The 19800-nt window shown below is 37.6% G+C and overlaps 1 protein-coding gene and 1 pseudogene across 1 annotated transcript in view; both read right to left on the bottom strand.

The window, feature by feature from the left end:
* The window catches only part of Psme4 (proteasome activator subunit 4), a 108462-nt gene that overhangs the window by 44483 nt on the left and 44179 nt on the right, over nt 1–19800 (bottom strand). The window contains exons 15-21 of the mRNA XM_041668888.1: nt 17373–17471; nt 17055–17124; nt 16223–16290; nt 12032–12247; nt 10860–11017; nt 9046–9141; nt 1720–1775 (exon numbers count right to left, since the gene is read on the bottom strand). Coding sequence (XP_041524822.1) covers nt 1720–1775; nt 9046–9141; nt 10860–11017; nt 12032–12247; nt 16223–16290; nt 17055–17124; nt 17373–17471 — 763 coding nt within the window. The remainder of the gene's footprint in view (nt 1–1719; nt 1776–9045; nt 9142–10859; nt 11018–12031; nt 12248–16222; nt 16291–17054; nt 17125–17372; nt 17472–19800) is intronic.
* LOC121459540 lies at nt 14919–16002 on the bottom strand (annotated as a pseudogene).

Genomic DNA, 19800 nt, shown 5'->3' with positions numbered 1-19800 from the left:
GCGTTTCAAAGGTCCAAGTTAAGCAGGGCATCGAGGCACACACCTGTAACATTAGCACCTCAGAGAATAAGATCAGAATAGCAGATGGTTCGAGACTAGACTGGTCTACAAAGCAAGACCCTTTCTCCAATAACTCTGTAAATGAACAAACAGACAAACATATCTGGGCATGGGGATGCACATCTATAAGCCCAGAGTTTGGGAAGAAGAGGAAAGAGGATACAGGAGTTGAAGACAAGATGTGGCTACATGAGATTGGTCTCAAATAGCCAAAATAAAACAATTACTTAGGAAATATTTTGTCAGGAAGGTGGGGGAGAGATGGCTCAGGGTTAAAAGCACTTGCTGCTATAACAGAGAATGTGGGTTCAGTTATCAGCACCCACATGGCATCTCAGGGAATCTGTCCTCCATGGGAACGTGATACACATACATCCAGAAAACAACCATACACATAAAATAAAAATGAATGTATACTTCTTTATAAAGTGGGAGAGGGGAGAGAAAAAAAACACTGTTGTGAACATTTCAAAGTCCCAAGCTGCTAATTAGAAACCACAAAGGCTTGGAATTCTCTAAATTTACGGGTAACCCAAATCCAGGAGTTATAGCTTAGAAACTGACGTACAAAACTAATTCTATTATTAATACATCAGTAAGAGTTTCTATTAAGGTTACATTTTGAACTTTAAATTAGTATACGATATAGTTGGGGGGGAGGGTGTTGCTGGGAAATAACCCTGAGTCTCAGGCATGTATGTAAGTATATGTTCTATCAACGAGCAACATCCCCATTGTCTCACAAAACACTAATACAGTAAGGGTCAGGGTATCTCTTAGTGGGAGAACCCTTATCTATCCTGCTTATGTCTCTGGGTATGATCTTCCAGCACCACATCAAAAAAACTAAATTGAATTAAATTCACTCGATGAAACTCTACTAAGACCATCAAATATAAAGGCTACAATATTCCCCATTCACATTAATGTTTCACCCTATAAGAATTAAAAACATGGCTGGTGAGATGGCTTAGCTGATAAAGATCTTTCTAGTGATAGTCTGAGCTTGAGCCCCAGAATCAACACAGTGTAAAGAAAATTCACTCTGACATCTTGTCCTGTGACCATGGAAAGTACACATACATACAAAAACCAACAACTATCCTTTTAAGCTAAAAATAAAATAAAATTAAATTAAAACTTAAATGAATGTTACATAGTAGCAAAGCTTACATCTGAACACAGAAAGTAATTAAATTTATGGAGTCAATCTCTGTTATTTATTGGCAATTCTTTAAATAATAGTTCAGCCGGGCGGTGGTGGCGCACACCTTTAATCCCAGCACTCGGGAGGCAGAGGCAGGTGGATCTCTGTGAGTTCGAGACCAGCCTGGTTTACAAGAGCTAGTTCCAGGACAGGCTCCAAAACCACAGGGAAACCCTGTCTCGAAAAACCAAAAAAAAAAAATAATAATAATAATAATAGTTCATAAAGCCAGAGGCAGATCTCCAAGTCTAAGGACACTCTGGGCTACATAATGAGACCCTGTCTCAGAAAAAAAATAAACATCTAGTTTCCCAAAGAAAAAGAAAATGATTGTTGCATGATGAGTATGTTTTATACACTACAAAAAATCTAAGAACCATAAATATAAAATGACTCAATTCTAATTGTTACAGATAGCTTCTACAGACTTACTTCAGTTAGTATTCACATACCATGTTCCAGTCCAGTATACAATTTTGTTTCCTCTAAGGACACCATACTTGGTACCCTGTTTAAAAACAAGAGAGCTTCATTTATTAATAATATCAAAACAAAAGGTCAAAGGAAAAAAACCTCATTGTTACAATGTTTAAATTAAAACAAAGGTAATGCACTTATAATAGATTTCTATTCTCCAGTACTTTAATTCTTTACATTTCTGAAGGTTAATGCTGCTGTTTCATTAAGAAGCATAGTAACTTAGCAACTAACTTAAAGAAAATGTTCCTTTAGTTCCTTTTTTCAAGGGGAAAAAAATCATCTCTCAATGAACATATATTGTTAACTGAATATTCAAGTGGAAAAGCTTATATTCACTGATAAGAATTTATTCATCTTCACAAAGAAAATTCAGCTTCATAATTATATAATTATACTTTAAAGTTTGTCAACTTTTATTGCTGAAGCATCTAATAGCACACATGGTTCTCTATAAGAAATAAGAGCTATAAGCAACAGCTCTTTCTCTTTAAACCAGCAAAATGGACCTTTCCTAACACGGTAGTCAAATGACATTTCTAAATCGTTACGTAGAACACTAAATCTCAAAGATCAGTCACAAGCTAGGCATGGTGGCTCATGCCTGTAATCCCAGTACTCTGGAGGCTGAGGCATGAAGATTAGGGTGAATTCAAGGCCAGGATAGGGCTACATAGCAAGCTTTAGGCCAACCTGAATTAAAAAAGTAAAACTGTCTTAAAAACCCCCAAAATCTGCCCAAACAAAATACATCAGTACAGTCAGACCAAGCTAGTTAAATTCAACAAATGGCTGAGCATTACCTATAGATTTACAAGAACACATCTTATGGGAGACTATGAATTTATACATCTCAATATATATATATATACACATGCATATATATGTGTGTGTGTACGTATGTATATCTTCAATGGGAGTCTATCTCAATTTTCAAAATTTCAAACTACAAGACCTGGCCCAATGGCTATTCTAGTAAAGAGAAGACACCTCCTAAGAGGTGGAACATGAATACAAAGGCAAAGGAGCCAGTGAACAAACCCAACCCAGGGCTACTTTATAATAAACAGAAACTACAGTTATTACCTAGCACTAATGAGCTTACAACACATAATGGGGAAGGAAACACCACTTTTATTCAACATATCCCCAAGGGTACCCCACAAAGCAGCTAAATTTAAAGCATTATTTCCGTCATAATGTCTGACTTAATAAATCCTGACAAAGCAAATGACTTCAGAGGACTGAAGCTCCAGTTTCTCAGCTATGCTGCTCACCATAATTCAGTACCTAAGACAGCAAATCTCAGGACCAAACCTACAGAGTATAAACAAGGAATGTTTTTTTTTCACTAATGTACTTTAAAATTCATTAATATTTTATAGCATAAAATGCTAATTTGCTTTTCTGAGATTTTCTCAAAGTTTGCTTTCTTGCTATAGAGTTTCAACCTGTGGCAAAACTTACAAATTTCAGCATCTTGTTAACTTCTTATGAGCAGAAATAAATATGTATCCGAAACGCAAAGTCAGTAAAGAATAAGACCTCTTATCAATAAATTTCAAGTCTCTACTGAAATTAGCTCTCAGTACTAAATAGAAAAGTACAATGAAAAGGGAAAGGAGCTATCATCACCTTCTTGGTAGAGCACAGGGAAGGGTTTGTCATAGCTGATATACGAGAACAGAAATCTCTTCCCTGCTGATACAAATCTACGAGTTGTCTAAAGCAAAAATACGGCTTTACTCATTACTCAACTCATGCTCACTACCATATAATACTAAGTGCTTCAGTCAGTCACATTGCCTTAATAAGATTAAAAATAACTTCCATAGTTATTGATTTCCCAGAATTTTTACTGCATCAAAAATAATATCAAAGGGATGCAGAGACAGCACCATCAATAACATACCTGCTGCATAAGCACCAGGCTATGAGTTCAGACTCCAGCACCTGTGGTGGCACAGTGCTGAGAAGAAGGATAAAACTGAACCTCTGGGGCTCACTGGCCAGCCATTCTAGACAAAGCAGCAAGCCCAGGCATAGAGAGAAACCATGTCTTAAAAAGTAAGGTGGAGAACAACAGGGAAAGACATGCAATAACAACCTATGGTTTCCAAGTATGTACCCCTATACACAGACACATACAATGCATATACCGCACACATGAAGGAATTTACTTGATAGTCTGGAGTGTTTCATTATATGCATTTTTAGCTCTTCTAACATCACCCATTTGAAAACAAGTATCATCAGAAAAGCCTAAAGCTAACTTCTTAAATCTATGTGTCAATTCTGAACTGCTTTCTTTTTTATCATTTAGCATTGTTTTGTAGTCTGCTAGCTAATATCAAATAGTGAAAAAGAAAACCTACCTTGCATAAAATTTTAAAATATTAAACTTCAAAATGATCTATTCTTTTTCTATTTTGAAACAAAAATTAATGTACAACTTTCATGTTATTCAGATATATGGTACTGAACTAAATTTAAACATTTTGTTACCCAGAATTCCTTTTTACATTCACTTATCTAAGAATCAACTTAAATTTTATCTTTCTGCCTATCACAAATTAAACTCTAATTGGTTTGACATATTTTACAGTAAATGTGTCTTAACAAGTATATATATATATAGTCATATGTGGTAGTATATGCCTATATACTCAGGAAGCTGAGGTAGGAGGATCTTCTCAAATTTGAGGCCAGCCTGGGCTAAGTAAACAAAACAAACAAAAGCAATAGCAGCAAAATCTATAATTTAAGTTCCATATATTATTTGTCTTAATGAAACACAATTCTGAAAAATAACTCCAACAAAACATACTGTAAGCAGTCATACATATGTAATAATAATGAAGTAAAACCATCTCCACTGTTCCTAGACCAGGCCACCCAACTGTAACAAACATCTTAGAATCTGGAGGCACTGTCACATTATCTGTACCATTAGATGGCATGCTTTTAGGTAGCACTAGAACAATAACAATAATCACTGGTGGAAAAACAGAGGATGCTAGAAACGGGAAGAAATGACAAAAACGTAAAAGCAAAATATACAGTCCAAGTCAGGTATGTACAAAGATTAGATCAATTGTCATGAAATAGGAATAAACAATATTATATACAATCTTCTAGTGTACATGTAAAAGAACATCTTGCCTTCCCAAGAACCCCACCCCCTCCTGAAATCAAGCCACTGGCAGGCTTTCCCCACTTAATGCACATGTGTTTCACAAGAGACAGTTGGCCATTTCTGTGTACCCAGCTATCTGCATCAATAACAGCTGAAAATAAAAATAACAAAACTGAAAAGCTCCTCTATTTATGCTACCATGTGATCAGAGGGCTGCTAAGAGAAACTTTACACATTGGAGATTTAAAAGTAACTGTGAGAATAGATTTTCATGTCTGACACACAATGAAAACAATCAGAAGGCGAAATAAGGAGAAAACAGGGTTACTCACCGTGGAGTAGTAACTGTTTCCTGTTCTGTGTGCAGCTTCCCCAGCAGTGCTGGGTAGTTTCCTGGAGGTGCCAAGAGAGGTTAGCTAGCCCTGCCCCTCATTGTATACACAACACATCCTTTCACACATCAATGAAATGGTCTCAAGTTTAGACGGTAAGAATTTTCTTGAGTGGATAGTTAGTAAAAGCTGAGATCTCAAAGAATGATTTGACTGTGATGTAAGAGCAGAGGAAAGGGGAACGAAGTAAAGAAGTATTCTGAGATGAAAATGGTGACTCCTCTACCTTGAGTAACCCTGTTTTAGATGTTAGTTTCTGCATCCACTAATAGCTGATTAGACCTAAAAGATCTTAACAAAAAGTGGACTAAAAAGGAGAAAACTGAGGATTTCAGGATTAAAGGCAAATGTCCAAGGTTCCTATGTGACAATGGAAAGACCTACTCCAATTTTCACTCTACAGGGTGAACTGTATGCATTAACTACTGCAGAAGTAGAGCCTCTCTTAAAGTCCCAGGAACAGAGCAGAGAGATTCCATTCTAAGATTCATTCAGCAATGCATGGCAATGAGCAGAACTGCTAAAATTCACAGTTTTAAATTGTATTAAAGTGACAAGTTTTTAGCCTTAATTACCTCCGAGGACTGTTTATTGTATCTATATTTTGCCATGTGAAGGTTTATGGTGATTACAGGTATTTAGTGACCTACATTGATCCATCATTTACTTCTATTCTTTAGATTTAGCTTTTTGTATTTGTCTGTCATTCACTGAATAGCATAAGAAATAGTTTTGTGTTAAGTAACCATTTCCCCAATAGTGAAGTTAAGATCATCAAGTAAACTCCATTAGAAACATAGCTACAGAGAAGTCAAGTAAGTTTATTGCTTTCCATCACAGTTTTCCAGAGGTATTTGTCCTATATTGCTAACAAATACAGAGAGCAAACCTGGTACTGAGTAATCTGACTCTGAGTGTAACCGAATATGAAATGTTTTATATAAGCAAATCTTGGATGAAAAGTTTAAGTACAAATTAAAAAACAATGCTTGAATTGCTAATAATTGCAAAATTGATCTGGTGTTTTAGAACATGAATGCCTTGTACAAGTAAATTTAACTTAGTAAAGCTAACAAGAGGTATTACAGACACCTGAGGCATTGCATTACTCCACTCTCTCCCTACAGACTAAGACTCTACCTCAGTTCTTCTCTCCTGGCTTTGGTCTGCTGACAATCCCTGAGAATCCTGGTCACTCCACACCCAGTGTGCCACTGTGTCACAGGATGTAGCCACTGACTTAACTTTTTTTTCCCACTCAATTTAATTTGGAAATTTAACTCTTTTACTATAAATATATAAGAGAACAAATATTTTAGAAATTTCAAAGGCTATTTTATTAGTTTTGGATTCGTTCACCTTCTGTAATGAAAGTGAAAATGGTGCACACAGGAAAAAAAACATGAAGTTGTTCTTCCCATTTTTGGATAAAGACAATACAAGTTATCACTGGAAGATCCTGTTAAGAACTACTTCAAAGCCAACAGAAAGTGTATTTAAGGAAAAAAAAATCCCACTTAGTAGGTAAGAGCACTAGCTGCTTTTCAGGAGGACCTGGGCTTGAACCCAGCACCCACATACACGATCGCTCAAGGCTGTCTGTAACTCCAGTTCCATGAAGATCTGATGCCCACACATATAAAATAAGAAAATAAAGTAAAAAAATTTAAGTTTCTGCTTGGCAATTTAAATCAAAGAGATGGTTGCTTGCTTCTAACTCTACATAACGCAGTTATTAGTCCGTGCAGATACTGAACCCGTGTTTTAAGATGTAAATTGCTCAATGACTTTAAAACACATTTATATTCAATGTGTTTCTTATGATTTCATATTTTCCATTAAATTTTTACTCTAAAAGTGAAGGTTTCTGCCTCCACCTACCCCCATTTTTCTTTTTCTGAGACAAAGTCTCACTATGGCCAGCCTCAAATTTTCCAACCTCCTACCTCAGCTTCCAGAGTGCTACAATTAAAGGTACGAGCCGCCATACCTGGCTAAATCTGAAAAATCTGAAGCATAAAACTTTTCAGTCTAACATATTTCTGGTGGAAACCCCATGAATAGAACTCAGTGTCAATTTTAGAACTTAAATAGTGCTGTTATTGTATTATATATTTATTAATATATGCATTTTATCAGATAAGGCATATCATTATATAAAAATCAAAATGACATTCTAATAAACAAGCATAGGAATTTTTCTTGAGGAAAGAAAGGGTAAAACAAAATCTTGCTATGCGCCCAGGCTGACCTCAAACTTGCAATTCTCCTACTTCAGCCTCTCCAATATATATGTGATTACATATGTGAGCCACTGAATCCGGAACTTTTGTCATGATGAAAGTTTACTTCAAAAGAGAAAACTTAGGCTTGGTGGCTCGCACCTGCAATCCCAATACTCTGGAGGCTTAAGATAGAAGCACTGACGTGAGTTTCAGGCTTAGCCAGAGTTACAAAAGGAGACCTCAATCTCAAACAAAAACAAGCAACCAACCAACCAAACAGAAAATCTCAGGAAGAAAGATGAAGACATGCATGCCTCAATTTATTCCGACAGTATACATGGCAGAGCTACAGGCCGAGATGAACTGCAAGGCTAACACATGAGTCTCCTCAACTGCCCACTTACTACTGCATCCCAACCACTGTAAGACACGTTTGAGCTCTTAAGACAAACTATTGCATTAAATGTCACAAGTCTCCCTAGTAACACTTTTTGTAGAGCTCTACTGACATCCAATTTGGTAAGCATGAAATAGCATTGTGTGTGCTATACAGGGATTTTTTACAATATGGTACAGGATAAAGATCATTAAAGAGAAAAGGCTCAAAGGGCTCTTATTTTAAAATATATTTGAAAATCGATCTTTCTTAACAAAAATATTAGTAAAATTATTCTTGTATAGACTATAAACTATATGGGTAAAGATCTAATTTTTTAAAAGACTTAGCGAGATCTTAAACAAATTTAAAACAGATTTTCTGACCTAAAATGACACTACTACTTTTAAACTTAACACTTTAAAGTTCAGTGATAAATGTTTTTAGGGTAAAATAAGAGGCAATTATGTTTTGGAAAGTATAACTCCAAATGACTATACAAAATATGGTCATGTCCTGTTTAAACTATTCTTACCTCAGTCTTTTATGATTGAATTGAAAAAAAAAATCAGCAAATAATTTCTTCTATTCCTAATTTTTAAGGGCAGCTATCTACTCCTGTGTGGTCTTCATTAGCTTTCTCAGCAATGAGACAGATGCTGGGGATTCAGAACACCGAGTTAATATCCGGCTGCTGACCTATTCATGCCAAGCTCATGCATGGTATCATGTCATGGCATCTCCATATTGTGTAGCCAGGGTGGCAGTGCCAGCATCGGATTAAACATTCTACATGATGGACTGAAGAGCAATATTAACACTCATCTGCAGGATCCTAAGTCAATGCGGACCACTGGCAAAATAGGGTTTGTTTTATTTGTTTGCTCGCTTTTTAAAAAGAAAAGTAAGAATCCTAAATTACCTCCCAGCTATTACTTTTAAATGTATTAACATCTGAAGATACTCTATTTTGCTACCATATGAAGATCTGTATAAAGCCTTTAAGAATTTCATAGAACTAAATTATACCTTAGGTGTTTTTGCCCTAAGAGCTACAAATATAGAAGATCAAACAATTTAGAAACAACATTAAGAATAGCCCATGAAGTAGGTAAACTTAAAATATGTTAAATGGCAAAAGAGCAAAACAGGTAGGTTTGTTCTTTACTTACAAGTTAGTAACTGGCTCTCCTTTCAATGGAGGTAGGAGGTTCCCTGAGCCAATCAAGCAGCTGTGTACTATAGTCAGACTCTGTAGAATATCATCTCTATACAACACAAAACATATTATTTTATTTTAGAAGATTCCTAAGTCATTTTTAACAAGAGTTCTAGAAAATCTAGAATCTAGGGAGAAGAACAAAACTTTATCTAATGGTCATGGGCACAATAAGTACTGGCTTATCACTGAGTAACACAACAAATATATTTATTGCTGATATTAGGCCTTCTTAAACAGGTTTTAAATAATTAGTAACATGTACTGACTAACTGCACTCTGAGAAGCAAATTTTAATTTAATTAATTAAATACAAAAATAACTACCACTAACAAGAAACAATACCAAGAATGTCTATCTTACTTCAAATTTCAAACATGGAATTGGGGGGGAAAAAGGAGGAGGGAGGAGGAAGAAGGAGGAGAAGGAGGAAGAAGGAAAAAAGAAAAATCTAGCTGCACACACATTTGCTTCCAAAAAGAAGTTTAGCAGACTTGAAACACACTAAATCTCTTGTTATTATTTTAGGAATCTTCAAAACTACTTCAAAATATAAAAGTCTAATGATTCAATAATAACTATTTCTTATTAAATTCCTATGGAAAAGAAAGAAAATCTCAGTTAAGTAAACTCAATGTCAACAATGAGAGCTACTTAATAAGTTTAATGTTCAGTAGACAGATAAAGGTCTTTCCTTTGAAAAGGGTATACCTTACCTATACTTTCCAAAATAAGCAAGTGAAATCGCTAAGTAGAAGTGTTTCTGTCAAAAACTGGGAGGGTAAGATGGGAATTAGTTTTAGTATTTAACATGGGTAGGTGGGCTTAGTGTGGTGGGTGCATATGTTTACTCCCAGCTCTTGGGAGGCAGAGATAGGCGGATCTCTTGAGTTCCAGCATAGTCTACATGGTGAGAATCTGTCTCAAAATAAAACAAAAAAGAAAAAAAAAAAGAAAATATAAACAATACCAAAAACCAAAAATGTTTTGATGGGACTAAGATGATCAACCCAGTGACTGTCTAGCATGATGTCCTGGGTTTGATCCCAAGCACTGTATAACCTGGGAATGGTGGAACATGATTATAATCCCAGCACTTGGGAAGTAGAGGCAGGAAGACCAGATGTTCAGGGTCATCTTTGACCAGCCTTGACTATAAGAAACCCTGTCTCAAAAAAACAAAAACAAACCTTATACAACCAAAAACACAAAAACCTGTTTCAACATTGATAAATTTTTCTCAGTGCATTTAATGTATATTTTCAAAACAAACACTGAATATGTTATGAATCATAGAGCTGGAGAGTTGGGCCGGGTGGTGGTGGCGCACGCCTGTAATCCCAGCACTCGGGAGGCAGAGGCAGGCGGATCTCTGTGAGTTCGAGACCAGCCTGGTCTACAGAGCTAGTTCCAGGACAGGCTCCAAAACCACAGAGAAACCTTGTCTCGAAAAAACCAAAAAAAAAAAAAAAAAAAAAAAAAGAAAAAAAAAAAAAAAGAGCTGGAGAGTTGGCTAAGAGGTTAAGTGTATTCGTTTCTCTTGCAGTGGACCTAGGTTCAGTTCCCAGCATCCACATTGTGGCTCAGGATCCAAAGACTTGTGATGTCTGTGACTACCAGGCATACACATGCAAGCAAAACACTCATACACATAAAATAAAATAAATCTTTAAAAAAAGATTTAAAAAAAAAAAGTAAACATATACATCAGACATAGAGGTTGGGGCAGGTATTAAAGTTTGAAAGATACTACTAAAGAAAACTAACCTAGACATTTCAAGTTCTCCATCCCCACAACACTGGAGTTTGATGAGCTCAGGCTGAAGAAAGGAGTCTAACAAATAGAAGGCGAAAGAAACTTCCTCTGAAGAAGGAACATGCCACTGGATCCCCAGATTCCATAAATCTCCAGGCTTACCCCAGTCCTAGGAAAGAGAAGCTTTTCACTAAGTTGTAAAGTTGGAGAGACACATGTATACACAACATTTATAAATTTAAAATCAGACCTAGAAATAATACGTTGATACATGCAAAAAAGACTCATGACAATATCATTACTCCTTTATTATTATTATACCCCTGAAAAATGTCTCCCTAAAAGCCACTTAATATGCATTTCTTGCAGAAGAGAAAGGAAGTTCATATGAAGGTAGCTAGTTTAGGCCTGAGATAATGTATAACTAATGAGGTGAGATACGGCCCAGCCATGGCAGAAAAGCAGAAAACCATTCAAGTATGTTGGCACACAGCAGCTATACATCACAGCACAGGAGAGGCTAGTACAGGACGATCACAACATCAAGTCCAGCCCAGGCCATGTAGCAGGAAAAGAGGGTAGTTTTAGCTTCATGACATGTTAAAATGAATGAGTCTAATAATTCCAATAACAGGGTTTTTTTGTTCTGTATTTGTTTGTTTGTATGCATGTATGTATATGTATGTAGCATTCTGCCTACATGTATCCCTGCATACCAGAACAGAGCACCAGATATTATTATAGATGGTTGGGAGCCACCATAAGTTGCTGGGAATTGAACTCAAGAACTCTGGAAGAGCAGCCGCCAGTGCTCTTAACCTTTGAGCCAATTCTCTAGCCCTCCAATAAGTTGTAAGCAATGTATTTTAATAAAAAGAACTGGGACACTGAATTCTCTCCCAGACCACAGCAGTTTGATTTCAGACCTATGTGGTGACTCACAACTCTGCAACTCCAGGTCCAGGGGATCTGATGTTCTCTCTTCTATCATTTGGGGGCAGTGGACACATATATGGCTCACAGACACAAACAAACAAAATACCCACACTCAATAAATAAATAAAACTACCTGAAAAGATGTGACATTTTTATACACAGCAGGAAGAAACAATACCTCTGAATTATTTTTTAAAAATAACCCAATATATTTATTCTTTAATCCAAAATGATTGAAAATGCTTGCCTTGATAGGGAAGTATTCAGAAGGAGGCTTGTTAAAGCCACCCGGCACACTGCAGTATTCTGTGGGGTAGATTAGTGTGGTAGAACGAAGAAGATGATGCAGAAGATTGCAAGACAGTGTGTAGCCCTGCTTACAGGTGAGGTGTAGGGTTCGCTGGAGAATCTTCACAAGTTGCTCCTTATACAGAAGCAACTTCTTCCCATCTACACGAGTAATCTGAAAAGACAGAAAAAATGCTTGAAGGCAGCTGGGCAGTGGTGGTTCCAGGACAGCCAGGGCTATGCAGAGAAACCCTTTCCTCAAAAAAGAAATAAAAACTCAAAAACAAATTTGGTTTTACATCTAGAACCAATAATCAATTCAAGGTTCAGTATTTGACATTACAGTGCTTAAAAAAAAATTTCTGTAAATGACTTTGAATAATTTCAAAAATGTCATTTTAACTATACCTTAATTATTAACTTTTTTAAAATCAAAACACCTACGTTTTTACATGCCAAAGTATCATCTTTTTCAAAAGAATCCATATACCTTTAAAGAAAACAAAATACGTTTTTAACTTTCTAAACTAACTCATAAATAAAATGCAAGCTTGACTGGTAAAGATTTTCTAAGAGTTAGGCATGTTGGTACAGATCTTCAACTCCAGCACTCTAGAGGCAGAGCCAGGCAGATCTTTGTAAGTCTGAGGCCAGCCTGGGTTATATAGTGACAAACCCGAGTCCCCACAAAAAAACAAAAACCGTGAGCTGGGCATGGTGGCTCATGACTTTAATCCCAGCACTCAGGGGGCAGAGGCAGGTGGGTTTCTGTGAGTTTGAGGCCAGCCTGGTCTACAAACTGAGTTCCAGAACAGCCAGGGCTGTTATTCAGAGAAACCGTGTCTTGAAAAACAAAACAAACACACAAACAAAAATCCAAAATATAACATAAATAAAAATTCCAAATCTTTGATAATATCCTAAGTAATAGGTTATTCCTTTTTTGTTTTGTTTTATTATTCTTGGAAAACTTTATTACAGTTTAAACAACAAAGCAATAGATGAGAGAGTAAGGCCATCCTTCACAGCTATCTGTGGCAAATCCCACACGAGAGACATAATTTAGGCAAAAGACGTTCACTAGTCTATATTTTAGTTATATCTCAATTTGAGATCATGAGAATCAGTCACACAGGTAAGAAACAGGTCTGCATGAAGCCCCACCAGAAAGTAGCAGAAGGCCTAATGTGGCTAAGCCTGCCGGCTTCTGATCCTCAGCAGACTGAGCTCCTGAAGATTGAGATCAGGTGGCTCACATTAAAAACACCTGCAAGGGGGCTGGGCTCCCACCGCCTTAACCTTTACTGGGACTGTGGTATCACAATCGAGATGGAGGTTCAAACAGTCAAGTCAAGCCCGAAAGGTAAGAATCGTGTATTTCTTTAGAGGAAACATAAAAACATGACTAAATGGATCTTCTCTTAATTTACAATTAAAAAGTCCATTTTTGAAGGCATTAAAAAATAGACACAGCAGCACTAACACCTGAAAAGATTGCACTCAGAGCGTCCCCATTAAGAACTGCAACTGTGAAGTCTGTTTCAGCCCACAGAGGTGATTTCTGTTTGAGTAATGAGCTGTTTACTTGGGCTTGCCCTCTATCAACAGCACACACCTGGTCAACTATTAAACCTCTACTGTAGGGCTCTTCTTCCACTGCATTTCCCTTTAACTAAAATGCACCTCAACATGACTAGACAATTCAAAGAGGCTGTAAAGGCCTTCGATAATTTTCTTCTTTTTTTTCATGATATAATTGTTTTTATTTTATTTTTTTTAATTTTTGTTTTCTCTTTTGCTGTTTATTTTATTTTATTTTTATTAAAAATTTCCGCCTCCTCCCTGCCTCCCTTTTCCTTCTCCCTCTCTCCACTCCCCACCCTCCCCTTCCCTCCCCTCCCCTCCCTCTCCAATCCAAAGAGCAGTCAGGGTTCCCTGCCCTGTGGGCAGTCCAAGGTCCTCCCCCCTCCATCCAGGTCTAGGAAGGTGAGCATCCAAACAGGCTAGGCTCCCACAAAGCCAGTACATGCAGTAGGATCAAAACCCAGTGCCATTGTCCTTGGCTTCTCAGCAGCCCTCATTGTCCACTATATTCAGAGAGTCCGGTTTTATCCCAGGCTTTTTCAGTCCCAGTCCAGCTGGCCTTGGTGAGCTCCCATTAGATCAGCCCCACTGTCTCAGTGGGTGGGTGCCCCCCTCACGGTCTTGACGGTCTTGACTTCCTTGCTCATGGGACACTGTCACTAAGACAAAAAGGCAACCCACTGACTGGGAGAAGATCTTTACCAACCCCGTAACAGACAAAGGTCTGATCTCCAAAATATATAAAGAACTCAAGAAAATAGACTTTAAAATGCTAATTAACCCAATTCTTCTTCTTCTTCTTCTTCTTTTTTTTTTTTTAAATTTAAAGTCAGGGAGCACTATGTAGCCCAGGCTGGCCTTGAACTCATCAGCCTTCCAAGTGTTGGGATTTGAATGCATCACCAAGTCCAGCTCAATAATCTTCTTCTACTGTAGTTGATGGCTAATGCCCAATTTGGCCTTAGTCTTTGATTTTAGATTTACAATAGAATACTGCATCACATACAGTCATCTTGATCAGTGAGTAATTTACTTACACCTCATAACAAGTTACCAATATAAAATGTGCAATATTGTTGCAAAAAAATATACAGTATAGAGAAGTTTCTACATTCCCACATAGGCTTTAAAATGAGGTAATGAAAACTTGACTGGTTAACCCTTTCTACCATTTGGGATGTCTCAGGAAAAAACAATGCTGACACACCTTTCCTCAGATCTTTTCATGTCATGTTGCCTTCGAATAATTCTGAGGACCTTTTCTATGCTGAAAAATAATTTAAGAAATCCTTCAGCTTTGTTGGGTAGTCTGTCATCATTCCAGCTGCTCTCAAATCAAATGTTCTTTTGTACTCATGCAAACATATACTTGGATGCCCCAGGCAGTGAGGTGGTCGAATAGAGCTTTCCACACTATTAAGGTACCAGAAAGCCAGATGAGAAACTTCCAACCTTTGCACATAGTGTGTGGCTCTTTCAGCTTCAGTATGATAGAAGGCATTGGAATTTCAAAAAACTGTTCTCGAATGGGCACAAAGGGCAAGAGGCCAGTGAAGAAAAGGCCAAGGATGAGCAGAACACGCTGTAGGCTTAAGAGTGTAGTAATATCTGAGTTCTCTTTGTAGCACTTTTCTACAATTGCAGAGCTGGCACTGCCCCACAGTTAGGTGCTCTCTCTTATACTGCTTCACCAATTCTGAAGCCTTCTTAATCAGCACACTGTGGTTGACTTTGATGTCGATGTTAATGGGGGTCTCAGGAAAAGCCTCAAACACCTCCTTCAGCAATGGAATGCAGTTATCTTTTCCTTCACACTTGCATACTCTCTGAAATGGTAAGGTGGGAGCTTACAGTGTTTGAGGTCAGAGACATTTACACTGATCCCAGTTGACCTCTTCAGATTTGCATCATGTGACACTACAACTTGTACATCTTTTGTGATATGGCAGTCCAGTTCCAACATATCAGTTCCATTGTGTTCTCCAGCACCTCCGTGGTGAGAGATGTGCCTACTGAGGAATTGCTGTTTCTTTCTCTGGTCCAACAACGTTCGGTATTTAAGCAACAAGAACGACATGACCAAATACCCTCCCAGGGTAGAGAGAAGGCAAAAAGCCGCGGTAGATGTTATCCTCGGTCACCACCTTCTGGGCCTCTGAACCCCACTGCGCTGTGGCGGTAGCAAAGGCTGTGGTACCAGCAGCTGCTCAAGGTTTGCTCGCTCCCAGTGGGTGCCCTCGGCACAGCTGGTTATTCATTTTTTTTAACAGAAAACTGGACTGGAAACATTTCTATCTTTCTAAAACTGTACTGAGAAATTCCCAGAGCCTGGGCCTGCTGGTGCATGTCTACAATTTCAGCACTCAGGAGCCCAAGAAGGAAAAATTACCATGAATTCCAGGCTAGTGTAAAAATTTAACAAGACCTAGTCTCATCAAAATAACAGTAACAACAATAGTAAATTCCCAAATATCTGACTTTTCATATGCTTTAACATCAATCCAACAACAACAAAAACTAAACTCTAGAAGCAAGCAAACATTTTTCTTGCAAATGCTTACAATACCTCAGACAGAAGCTGAAGGTTCCACAGCAACTCCTTGTCTAGCTCTTCTTCATTCAATACATCATCATCTAAAATGGCAAGATAGCACCATAAAAGAGTCATAAGTCCATGGATATATGATGCTAAAATATTTCTATTTTATATTCCCTAATAGTTCAGAAACTCTTTCAGGGAGACTTAGGTCTTCAAAAAAGTGAACTCAACACACAGGGAAATGGAATCAATTTTTAAGAAAATCAACAGGAAGTGGCAGTGCACGCCTTTAATACCAACACTCGTGAGGCAGAGGTAGGCGGATCTCTGTGAGTTTGAGGCTAGCCTGGTCTACAGCGTGAGTTCCAGGACAGCCAGGGCTATGCAGCAAACCCTGTTTCAAAAAAACAAGGGGAAAAAAAAGAAATCAAAACTGAAAATCAATAAGCTAACTAAGATTCCTGCCAAGTGACATCTCACAAAAAGGGACATTTTCAAAGTAGCTCTGGATAAGTGTTTCATAAAAATATTAATTTAATACGGCATGACTTCAAAGCTACTTACCAGCCTGTATGACACATTTTGTGTATGTGTGAAACAGAGACACAGGGGTGTACACCTTTAATCCTAGTACTCAGGAGGCAGAGGAAGATGGATTTCTGTGAGTTCCAGAACTTTAAGGGCTACACAGAGAGACCTTTCAGATAGATAGATGATAGATAGATAGATAGATAGATAGATAAAACATAAATACTACCTAATTGAGAATATGTTGATATTAACTGAGTTTTAGGAGTGAAGAGAGACTTTATCTAAAATCACACAGAGAGAATAATGAGTTTGTCTTTTTCTGACTTACTCATTGTAAGCTGCGTTATAACACCGTAGCAGTGGGGAACAAAGAGCTTCAAGGATTCTTCCGGGCAGCACTGAAAATGTATTTGTATAAATAAGGTGTCATTGTTTGTTTTTTTTTTTTTTTTGGTAAATACTCAACAGTCACAAAATATGAAGCAGCACTATTATTGGCAAGATCAATGTGTCTTAGTAACAAGTTATGACGAAATAATGAATTAAGCCCATACCCATCACTGAAGAACTTGGGTAGGAAGACAGAATGTCTGAGGCCAACCTGTTCTACAAAGCAAGGCAAAAAACAAAATACAATAGAACTTACCTTTACAGCAGCACGGCACATGTCTGCTACCATGCGTCCTGCAACTCTTGTTTCAAATATATGAGAAACAGAAAAGTTAAAGACCTTCTGAAGGGATACCTGTTGATACAGAAGATAAGAAAACACCCAAATCAATGTAATTCTTTAGAAATTAACCACCTTGTAGAACATTAAAGAAAATAATACTTGAACTACTTCAACAGTAACTGAGAAGTAAAATGTTAAGCACTGATTCCGTTCGGGGCTCAACAGTCTCTATAATGAATCTAACTGAAACAACACTTGGGAAGGCCGACAAGACAGCTCTTCAAGTGAAGGTGATTGGCATCTTTACCTTAAGTTTGATCCCTAGATTCATATTATAGAAAGAGAGAACAGACTGTCAAGTGTAGTCCTCTGACCTCCACATGCATGTACAGTAGCACACACACCCGCACACAGAGAAGGGAGTGGGAAAACAAGGTAAGGAAGGAATAAGTTAAAAGACAAACAGAAAGCATTCGAAGAGCAATGGTTGATTTGAAATAGAAATGCGATGTATCATTTACAGCAGATGGAATCCAAATGCAATGCAATCACCTTGATAGAACAGAAAATTTTATGGGTATCTATTTCTTAAAATTTGTCATTCTGACAAGTATCAAGTACAAATTGTTATATCTACTTTAAACAATAGAAACATGCCAACCGTGGGGCATGTTGCATAATCCCAGAAACTGAGAAACCGAGACAAGAGGATCATTGTATATTGAGACCAGCCTGGGATACACAGCAAGTTGCTGGCCTGCCTGGGATGCAGAACCAACACCTGTCACAAAAATAAAACAAAATGCCAGGCAGTGGAGGGGCTAGCCTGTAATCCCAGCACTAAGAGGGGCAGAGGCAGGCAGATCTCTGTGAGTTTAAGGCCAGCCAGGGTTGTTACACAGAAAACCCTATCCTGAAAAAAACCTATACATACATAAACAAAACAAACAAAAACCCAAAGACTTGAAGAAGTCTAATTGTACGGTGATATAAAAAAAATCTTAACCTACATAAAGGAATGGATTAACAAATACCAAAAGTTAGAAATAAGTCTTGTTTGTTAAGAGATGGTTTATGTTCACTTCTTTAGATTCTTTATAGTCTCTTGGTGCTGCTGTCTGTGTTTCTGTTTTTGCTTGAAGCAGGGTCTCATGTGGTCATGCTGCCTTGTGGATGGTACTGAATTCTTGTATTTCCTATGTCCTCCTCTCAAGTGCTAAGACTAAAGGTAGGTGTGGCGGCTCATTATTTAATCCCAGCATGGGGGTTGGCGGCACAGACAGGCAGGGTCTGTTGAGTTCAAGTGCAGTCTTGTCTAAATAGTGAGTTCCAGGAGAGCCAGAGCTACATAGTGAGACCCTGTCTTGAAAAACAAAACAAATGCTAGGACAATGGGTGTGTATTAATTACTATAGCTAACCTATACTCATATATCCCTAGTAGGTGTAGTATAGCTTAGCTTTTAATCAAGATGATCATGTTAAATGTTGATTAATCTCAAATGAAGGAAGGAAGGAAAGAAACAGAAAGTCATTTTAAAAACCATATACCCATAGCTATGAGTCACTGTCAGATGAATGGGTACTTTAGGACATCAATTTTAATCCATCATAACATTATTATACTGAGGATATATAATTCCTATTATGTGATGGCATAATTTTTAAAACGTCTCTCATTAATTACTTTAAATTACCAATTTAAAAAATGTAGTCAATGTCAGGCAAGGTGATGCTCCCTTATAAACACAGCACTTGAAGGAGGTAGAAAGACTGGCAAGGTCAGTCTGGGGTATAGAACCAATACTCACTCACTGCACCTAATCACACTGTACCATCAACTGAGAATTAGTAATCCTCTTTACAGACACTTACTATATACTGCAGTCATTAACACTGATTCCGAAATCAACAATAACTTACACTTGTTCAAGCTTATCTAATGCAATTATTATTTAGCTAACAACTCTCTTATGCTTAGAAACATTAGAATCCATGCACTAACACTTCAGTTTTAAACTGCAGTCACTCGAGAGGCAGGGAGGCAGAGGCAGGCAGATCTCTGTGCGTTCAAGGCCAGCCTGGTCTACAGGAACTAGTTCCAGGACAGCTACTATTATACAGAGAAACCCTGTCTTGAAAACCAAACAAACAAACAAAGCAAAGTTTGAAAATGCAAAATACAAGTCACTAAGTAGGTAACTTTCAAGAACACTCTTGGCTGCACACGATCTGTGGGAGAAGAATGCATGGCAATAAGTAGAATCTTTTTACCCCTCCACACACACACACACAATCATTTCTGGAAGCAAGTGTATCTGCAAACACTCTGCAATGAGAACCAAAATGTTTCCTAAAATCATCACTGAGTAGAAAGGATAACTGGCAATGTGCACAGGCTT

This window comes from Microtus oregoni, unplaced genomic scaffold, assembly GCF_018167655.1.
Source record: "Microtus oregoni isolate MIOR12 unplaced genomic scaffold, Mior012 000019F_ref0000042, whole genome shotgun sequence".
Classification (NCBI taxonomy): domain Eukaryota; kingdom Metazoa; phylum Chordata; class Mammalia; order Rodentia; family Cricetidae; genus Microtus; species Microtus oregoni.
This window is presented reverse-complemented; position numbering and strand designations above follow the sequence as displayed.